This window comes from Vespa mandarinia, chromosome 24 (assembly GCF_050613455.1).
Source record: "Vespa mandarinia isolate Hongniang chromosome 24, ASM5061345v1, whole genome shotgun sequence".
Taxonomy (NCBI): Eukaryota; Metazoa; Arthropoda; class Insecta; order Hymenoptera; family Vespidae; genus Vespa; species Vespa mandarinia.
The window spans coordinates 1,242,501-1,252,500 of record NC_140833.1 but is presented as its reverse complement, the minus strand read 5'-3'; the positions used below and the strand labels follow the sequence as shown (position 1 = coordinate 1,252,500).

The following is a 10,000-nucleotide window of genomic DNA, read 5'->3' as shown; positions in this document are numbered from 1 at the left end:
ACGAATAAAAGTGAAATATTATTCGTAATTTCGTCGATACGATTCTTATGAGGTTTCTCTCTCTTTTTTTGTTTTTTTTTTTTTTTTCTCTTTTTGTTTTTCTTTTTCTCTTCAATTTATTTCCTTTACTTTTCTTTCCTTTTCTCTTCTCTTCTCTTCTCTTCTCTTCTCTTCTCTTTTTTCTTCTTTCAATTCGAACAATTACGATCGCAAATTTTATTCGACAAGTTTACTACTTATCGTGAATCTCATATTGCCAAAAGTTCTTCAGCAATTTATCAATGATAATATTTCTCTTTCACTATCGTTTTTTTCTTTTTTTTGTTTTTTTTTTCCATCTATCTCTAATCGTAAACAACGTAAACAAATTCTTAAAATAATTCTCGCGATCTACAACGTGTGATTTAGTTTGGCATGAAAGATTGTGAAGAGACGATGATCGGCTCTTTTCTTTTTCTTTCTTTTTTTTTTTTTTTTTTCGCCAAAAATCACTCGGGGAAAACTTTTAAGAACGCCTAGGGAAAGTTTTAAGATCGTCTAGGAAAACTTTTTGAAGATCGTCTAGGAACTTTTAAAATCGCGATACTATAAAACCATCACGTGCTACTACATCCCAATTGTCGATCCCACCACCAACCTCCAAACGTACCCTAATCTCCGTATAAACTTATTCTCGTACGTTGCTATTCATTTTTCCGATGTTCCTTCAACGAATTTGAAGATGAAGAAAAGTAAAATTTTCTTTGTTTTTCTCTTTCTTCTTATTTTTTTTTTTTTTTTTTTTTTTTTCATCTCGATTCGAAAATTCGCCTACGACGGATTCGAAGGAAATTGATTATTTCTTCTTTTTCTTCTTCTTCTTCTTTTTTTTCTCTTCTTCTTCTTCTTTTTCTTTTTCTTTTTCTTCTATTTTCTTACAGCTTTTCATCGAAATTAGAAATAATCATTTATCGTAAATAATTCTCTTATCCTATCCTTTAATTCTCTTAATATCCTTCGTTTAAAATATAAACGTATATTCAATAAATTATACAATTGATTATAATAAAATATAGTTATAAATTATTATGGAAAAGTGGGAATGATTTTATGAGATTTTTGCAAGGAGAACGTACAACGAGCCATCGACCTTATCGAGTCTCTTGTTTCCTTTTTTTTCTTTTTTTTTTTATTTTTTCTTTTTTTTTTGTGTAAGTCGTTTATATCTCGTAAGACTTCGAGATATATCGGGATAATCTTGAAAACGTGCCTTTTGCACGAACACGGAAAAAAAAGGTATACGCAAGGAAAGTTTGACGGCAATGTGGACGACGAAGACGACGAAGACGACAACGATGATGATGTCGGCGTTTTCAGAGATAGCCTTGACCCTCTAGAAAAATCGCTCGTTGTCCACTCGACCGTATTTCCAACTAAAATTGTCACAATTTCGAAGTAGCATCTCTATCCTTTGAAGTCTAATATATATATATATATATATATATATATATATATATATATATATATATATAAAATATATATATTATATATATAAGTATATATTTTAAATCTTTCTAAGGATTTCAACTTGTCCTACTTCCGTAAGTTACATCTTATATATATATATATATATACACACACAAACATACATAATATTAATAATAACAATAATGATAATGATGATAATGATGATGATGATAAAAATAATAATAATAATAATAATAATAATAATAATAATAATAATAATAATATTAGCTTGGAAACTATGAAACGGGCGTTTGTTTAGTTTTTTTATTTTCATTCAACGACCGTTTCATAGTTTCCAACCTAATAATATATAAGTATAATTAATAGAAATAAATATATTACATTATATATTTATATATATATATATATATATATATATATATATAAACAAATAAAAAAACACGATAGTAATACTACTAATAATAATAATAATTACAATAATAATATTAATAATAATAATAATAATAATAATAATAATAATAATAATAATAATGATAATAATAATAATAATGATAATAATAATAATAATGATAATAACAATAATATTAATAATGATAATAAAAATAATAATAATGATAATAACAATAATATTAATAATGATAATAAAAATAATAATAAACATACATTATATATATATATATATATATATATATATATATATATATATATGTACACATATGTGTATATATAAAAGTGATTTATAGAACGAGAACGAGAACAAGGTTAAAATTCTTTAAAAAATTTCTAAGTGGGATGAAGTAAAGCGTTTAAGATGATTTCTCATTGAGCTGCTTTCAACTAATCAAGAGCGAGAGAAAGAGAGAGAGAGAGAGAGAGAGAGAGAGAGAGAGAGAGAGAGAGAGAGAGAGAGAGAGAGAGAGAGAGAGAGAGAGATAGAGATAGAAAGAGAGACTTTTAATTATCTCTTGTTAGACTGATAAACGAGAAGGACTATTTCATGCATGTATAATGAAACGATTCTAGTGGTTGAGCAGTAATAGTTGTAATAGTAGTAGCAGTAGTAGTAGTAGTAGTAGTAGTAGTAGGAGTACGTAATTTCGTGAGACGAGTTGGGTTCGACTAATTAGACGAGTCCTCGGATCGATATCGATATCGATATCGCTATCGATATCGATTTTACGATAAGAGAATAGACCAGAATAGGTAGTCTAGGGTTGGGTAATATAGTACAAGGTATGGGAAAGTTAGGGGAGGGGGTTGGTTGTAGATGTTGGAATCGAAAGGTGTTTAAAAAATTTCATTAAGGATCATCTCCCGTAGTATATTATTCGAAAGTAGTAGTAGCCTTTGAATTAAGTTTATCGATATCTCCTGTCTCGAAGTATATATGTATATACATATATATATATATATATATATATATATATATATATATATCAAACCTAGTGCTTCGAGGTCGCAAGAATAGATCTTTCGATATTACTAGGGAAGAGAGTAATGATCATTCGAGAAAGGGTGTTTCGATTGATTAAATTTGTTCATCGTTAAATTAATTATCTCGAAATTGCTTCGGAGAAGAAAATGACTTTCATGGAATATTATGTTTTTTCTATTTTTTTTTTCCTTCACTTTCTTTCGTTTTTTTTTTTTTTTTTTTTTTTTTTTTAACTATTATTATAATTACGATTATTACAATTTCAATTATGAATTACAATATTACGGTCGATCATACCGTAAGCATCGATGTGTACGTATTTTTATTTATTTACTTATTTATTTATTTACTTATTGATTTATTTATTTTCTTTCTTTTCGTTTGTTTTTTTTTTCTTTTTTTGGAAATAAAAATTCCAAGAAAAGAAATAACTACTTTTCGAGAATATATATATATATCACACGTATGAGAAAAATGAATAAAGTAGGAAGAAAAGAATTAATTAAATTTTGTAATAATTATTTACGAATTAGAAAATAATTAATTAATGTCGCAATACGTCGAAATAATTTTACCCCTTTCTCTCTCTTTCTCTCTCTCTCTTTCTCTTTTTCTCTTTCTCTCTTTCTCTATTCTTGCATAAGAAGCGAAATAATAAAGTTGAAACGATCGTAATAATGAATTAGAGAATTATATCGTGTCAAGGGAATTGTGTCAAACCATTTCCATAAGTAAAACTTCGGTCTCCATATTGGGTACTTTGAAATATATAAGGTGTAGGAGTAGGTAGGTAGGTAGGTAGGTAGGTAGGTAGGTAGGTAGGTAGGTAGGTAGGTAGGTAGGTAGGTAGGTAGGAGGGTAGATGGTCGTTGGTTGGATGGGTGGTGGTTGGGTGGTAGAAAGGGAGGTCGTCCTATTTCCGGATACGAAGTATACTGGTGTGGTACGTAGTAACTCGGTTTCTCGCGGGGCCGAGACCGAGAGAGATTATTCATAAAAGCCCCCATTCCCGTGTTCGGAGTTTTATGCAAATACGTGAGGGTACATGGGCACAGGTATGTCCTACATCAAAGTCCATCAACTTAGAAAGGTTTTCTACTATACCATACTATACTATACTTTACTATACTATACTATACACTCTGCTCTCTTTTCTTTTCTCTTTATTCCTTTTCTCTTTTCTTATCTAGTCGAACGATCGTATCACGTGGCTGGCTTTTTAGTTAATCGAGAGAGAGAGAGAGAGAGAGAGAGAGAGAGAGAGAGAGAGAGGAAGAAAAGAAAGAGAACAACAAAGCAAGAAAAACCTTCTAACCGCAACTCTAACCTCCCTTCTAACACCCACACTTACACCCACATTCCCGTTTATTCGCCAATCCCACCACCGATAATGTCATATATTAATAATATATATTAATAATAAATAATATATTGTTTTCGTAGAAACATGGACCACGGATGAAATGTTCCGCTTGTCGCGTCGTCGTACATGCACTGTGCGTACCGAGTTTAAATTTTACCTGCAAGACCAGTTTCCGGGACGTCGGCGTACGCCAATATCGCGAACAAACAACGACGAATCATCATTGGGTACATAGACGTTCGCAAAAGGGAAAATGTTCTAATTGCGGTAAAAGCTTTCAATCGAAATTAAGCTTTACGTCGAAGGAAATAGTGGCGGTTAATTGTAGCTGGTGTAAAGCGGCATATCATAACAAGGAGGCCTGTTTCAATGTCGACAAGATCGGTGAAAATTGTGAACTCGGTGTACACTCTTCTATTATCGTACCACCATCTTGGATCGTTAAATTACCGAGAAAGGGTAGCTTCAAGAGTAGCTTAAGAAAATCACCGAAAAGAAGGAAAAGCGGTAGCGGACCGTCTACATCTAATACAAGCCGTAGAAAATCAAGAGATAAGGAAAAGGAAAAGGAACAACAGAAAGAGGATCAAGGAAAATTTTGGGCCGTCAAGCCAATTCCAACTGCTACCGTAAGGCCGGTATTAGTTTTCATCAATCCAAAGTCCGGGGGCAATCAGGGAGCTAAATTGTTGCAGAAATTTCAATGGCTCTTGAATCCTCGACAGGTCTTCGATCTAACACAAGGTGGACCTAAAATGGGGTGAGACATTTTTAACCCAATATCTCTTTCTTTCTCTTTTTATTCTTTTTTATTTTCTTTATTTTTATTAATAATCTTTTCTTTTCTTTCTTTTTTTTTTTTTAATATCGCAATTAAACGCGTGCGCCCATATCGTTCGATGCGTGTTATGTCGATGAAGTCGTTTTCGAAAAAAAAAAAAAAAAAGAAAGAAAAACAAAGAAAGAAAGAAAAAGAAAAGAAAAATGTAAATTCAACAATGTTTCGATCAACGGGATAATAAATTGCATGGATTAACTTTATCTGTAAAGCATAACGTAAAAACGCGCAATCGCGTTCTAATTTGCAAGTATAACGAATCATTTTTATTAATTTATTTATTTATTTATTTACATTTATTTTTCTTTTTTATTTCTATTAAACGTTATATACCGTGGCGCAGAGCAATTTAGTTAGAAAAAGAAAAAAAAGAAAAAAAAAAAAAAAAAGAGGAAAGTTTGTATTATCATCAATTCAATTATTATTTATCGATTCTACGTAAATTATTCGTAGGAATATTAATTATCGCGCCTGGTGGTTAGCAACACGCCGTACTTCGTAGATAAAATTGATCGTGAGTTTGCGTATAACGGATGAGGGTTGGAACGCAAGTTAAACTTGCGTTGGTTCCTGGCGATAGGCAACACATTTTACACGCATGCACGACTATCCCGTTGCCTCTATCTCAAGGGGAGCGGTCGACGAAAAATAATTTAAAAAATTTATCGGATCCTAGATCTATCGAATGCGACGAATAATAATTTCTTTTTTTTTCTTTTTTCTTTTTTCTTCCTCACTTAATTCTATTAGTTAAGAATAAGTATACTTGCAGTATATACGATAAATGCATTTTTTTTCTTTTTTTTTTTCTTTTTTTTTTTCTTTTTTATCCATTTAGATTGGAACTCTTCAAGAGGGTACCGAATTTACGGGTGTTAGCTTGTGGCGGGGACGGTACGGTCGGTTGGGTCCTATCTATCTTGGATCAAATCGGTGCCTCATCGCCACCGGCTGTCGGTGTACTTCCTCTTGGTACCGGAAACGATTTAGCCAGAGCACTTGGCTGGGGCGGTGGTTATACCGACGAACCAATCGGCAAAATATTATCTAGTATCGGCGAGAGCGAAACGATATTATTGGACAGATGGCAATTAGTCGTAGAGAGAAATCCTGACATTCAAAATGACGACGACAGCGGGAAGGCTAAGGAAAATCTTCCATTGAACGTCGTCAACAATTATTTCTCGCTTGGCGTAGACGCTCACATAGCCCTTGAATTTCACGAGGCCCGAGGTAAATTCAATTCTTCTCAAAGATCATTTTTTTCCATTTCGATTGACGCGAATTAAGATTTGAGTGCACAAAAAAAAGAGAGAGAAAGAGAGAGAGAGAGAGAGAGAGAGAGAGAGAGAGAAAAAGAACAGAATGAGAAAAGAAAAATAAACGTTTTTACTTCGAGTTTCGAGAAGGAATTGAAATTTTTATTTTTTTTCTCAGTAATAATTGTAGCCCGGAGAACGTAAGAATAAATGAGTGAATGTTTGAGAGAGGGAGAGAGAGAGATAGAGAGAGAAAATAAAAACATAAAAATATTAATATTCGTTACGATCGATAAATAATCACTTTTGTCGCGTGTCAACGTCGTGGGCCATAATAAACTTGGCAGGTGGTTAAAATTCGTCATTAAGAATACTCCCTCCCCTACCCCTGTCCCTCACCATCCTAAAATTTCGTTTGACGTGCCGCAATACCTTCTCCCCGAAGTTATAAACCGCAAAACCACATACGTTCGTGACATAACCCGTATATGTTGCTACGTAATGTACATACGTACGTGTATTTACATAGCGCAAACTTAACAAGAACAAACAACCATGTGCACGTATCTGTATATATATATATGTGTGTGTGTGTGTGTGTGTGTGGATGAGTAGGTGGATGTGTGTGTGTGTGTGGATGAGTAGGTGGATGTGTGTGTGTGTGTGTGGATGAGTAGGTGGATGTGTGTGTGTGTGTGTGTGGTTTAACTATTTAATCCGTTAATAATCCCAACAGAGGCACATCCAGAGAAATTCAATTCGAGATTGAGAAACAAAATGTTTTATGGACAAATGGGCGGTAAAGATTTGGTACGAAGAAAATGGAAAGATCTTTCGGAATTTGTTACATTGGAATGCGACGGACAAGATTTAACACCAAAATTAAAGGAACACCGTGTACACGCTATAGTATTTTTAAATATTGCCTCGTACGGTGGTGGTACACATCCATGGTGCGCTGGTAGTACCACGAAGGAACCATCTACTGAGGATGGTTTAATCGAGGTTGTAGGTTTGACGACTTATCAATTGCCTTTATTACAAGCCGGTGGTCATGGTACTTGTATAGCACAATGTAGCAAAGCCAAATTGGTTACAACTAGGACCATTCCTATGCAGGTAAAATTATATTTATATTATATATAAATATAAATTATTTTTAATATTCGATCGAATTGTTATAACACGTGACAATGTCAAATGACAATTATCGTGTTCCTTCTTAATTTTTTTTTTGTTTCTTTTTATATATATATATATATATATATATATATATTTTTTTTTTTTGTTTCTTTTTCTTTTCTCAATCTTTTACTTTTTTCCTTCGGCTTTTTAAAGGTCGACGGTGAAGCCTGTCGATTATTACCGTCGATAATAAATCTTAGCCTACTTAACAAAGCAACGATGCTTGCCAAAAGAAGGAACACCGGTCAACCGCAACAGGACATTGCCAAATTGGAAAGATTAAATTTACCGGTTATGAGGATAAAAATGTCAGATTATGAGACGTATTATCATGACAAGGAGAGATTAAAAAAAGTTGCCGAATCATTGATGCCAGATTCATTGGATTTAGATGCTACGACAGATTTGGTATCCTTAAGGAATATCCTAGCGAAAAATCATAATATGGATGCTTGTTGTTTTCTCGATTGTAAGTAAGATATACAATTGGATTTAATTTGTCTCTTGAATGTTTTTATATCATTCGATAATATTATTATATCGGAGATATATATAATCGACAAGTATAATGGGTGTCAATAAAACATGAACATTAACATTATATTATTAAATAAATTATATATATTATATATAACATATATATATATATAATTTATTATAAATATATATAATTATATTTATTATAATAAAAACTATGTACTATCGTCCTCATGCTTTTTGCACACCCTGCATAATATATAATTAATGTAATAATAATAATAATATATATATATATATATATATTAGGTTGGAAACTATGAAACGGGCATTTTTGTTTAGTTATTTATTTTCATTCATCGCCCGTTTCATAGTTTCCAACTTAATATATAAGTATTAGATTGGAAACTATGAAACGGACGTTTTCGTTTAGTTATTTATTTTCATTCAACGCCCGTTTCATAGTTTCCAACCTAATATATATATATATATATATATATATATATATATATATATATATATATATATATATCTCTAACAGCTTGTACAGCCGAAAGATTCTTCAGGATCGATCGTGCCCAGGAACAATTGCATTATGTTACCGACGTTGCCGCCGATGTCGTTTATATTCTCGAGGAGAGTAGCCCAAGTCAGGTTGTACCAACGATAGAGACCGAAATTACAGCGAGTCAGGAACCGGAAACGGCTCATCCTTCGCCTAGGTAGATAAACAAAAACAAAACAAAAAAAAAAATCAACAACAACAAACCGGATCAAAAAAAAAAAAAAAAAAAAAAAAAAAAGAAAAGAATAGATCGATCGGTCGATCTAAATCTTGATCGTTTGAAACGTTCATTTCGATCGAATTAATAATAATTAATAGAAACGCGAAATATCGATTTCGTTGATGACATTGAGTTCGTTGATAATAATGATAATTAGAAAAAAAAAAAAAAATAATAATAATAATTAATAATAATAATAATGATAATAAAATAAAATAAGAAAAGAAGAAAATAAATTGTACAATATTAAGTCATAATATACGTCGAGTAAATTAATCAACAATTCGATTTCGTAATGATGTCCTATCATTAGATTAATAGAAAGAACGTGTGATATAGCGAAGAACGACGTCCAAGAGAAAAGCCAGCCATGACAAAAGCAGGGCCTACTACTACTACCACTACTACTTCTTGCCCTGACAACGACGATGGACGATGCTCAAAGGTCGTCAAAGAGGATGAATCCAATGAAGATAAACTCGCACAAACGAAGATTCAAGATGAACAAGTTACGTCTCCGAAGGGAACCGAGATCGTCGTAAAATCTAAAAAATCTAGAAACGTGACGTTACAACCTAACGTTTCGAATTTGCCGAAAGAAGAGGTGAAGGAGGAGGTGAAGGAGGAGGAACAGGAGGAGGAGAAGGAGAAGAAGAGGGATCAGAAGCAGGAGGACGAAGAGGTTCAGGTCAAGGTCAAGCTCGAGACCAAGGAGGACGAAGATCCAGGAGAATCGCAGAATACGATTAATGTAGGAACGCGTAAAAAAACGATGGAAGAAGTTAAGGATGACGATGAAACGAAAGAAACACCATCTAAACAAAGTGGTAGCTCGTCGAAGGCAATAAATGCATCTAACGCGGATAGATCAAACGATCAAACGTCCATCACATTTATCAGGTAAAATTATTTTATTATATTATCTCATGATTAATAATATAAATTGATCGATGAAATATTATTATTACGATGATATTTCTTGTCGTGCGAATTATTATCTTACGTCGATTTGTAATATTATTCTTTATTTCTTTTTTTTTTGTTTTTGTTTTGTCTTGTTTTTTGATTTCCAACCTTTTTTTATTTCCTCTCTTTTTCTTTTTCTTCTTCTTCTTCTTTTTTTCTTTTTTTTTTTTTTTTCTTTTTCTTTTCTTTTTTCTAGTCCACGAGACAGGCTATTCGGGCTGAGCT

At 32.3% G+C, this 10,000-nt stretch overlaps 1 protein-coding gene across 2 annotated transcripts in view; it reads left to right on the top strand.

Annotated features, from left to right (window-relative positions):
- rdgA (retinal degeneration A) overlaps positions 1–10,000 on the top strand; it is a 36,316-nt gene that overhangs the window by 12,946 nt on the left and 13,370 nt on the right. For both annotated transcript variants that reach the window (XM_035869041.2, XM_035869040.2), the window contains exons 3-9: positions 4,346–5,025; positions 5,942–6,336; positions 7,099–7,481; positions 7,701–8,016; positions 8,566–8,746; positions 9,149–9,709; positions 9,972–10,000. The exon at positions 9,972–10,000 is cut by the window's right edge and continues 244 nt beyond it. In XM_035869041.2, coding sequence (XP_035724934.2) covers positions 4,346–5,025; positions 5,942–6,336; positions 7,099–7,481; positions 7,701–8,016; positions 8,566–8,746; positions 9,149–9,709; positions 9,972–10,000 — 2,545 coding nt within the window. The remainder of the gene's footprint in view (positions 1–4,345; positions 5,026–5,941; positions 6,337–7,098; positions 7,482–7,700; positions 8,017–8,565; positions 8,747–9,148; positions 9,710–9,971) is intronic.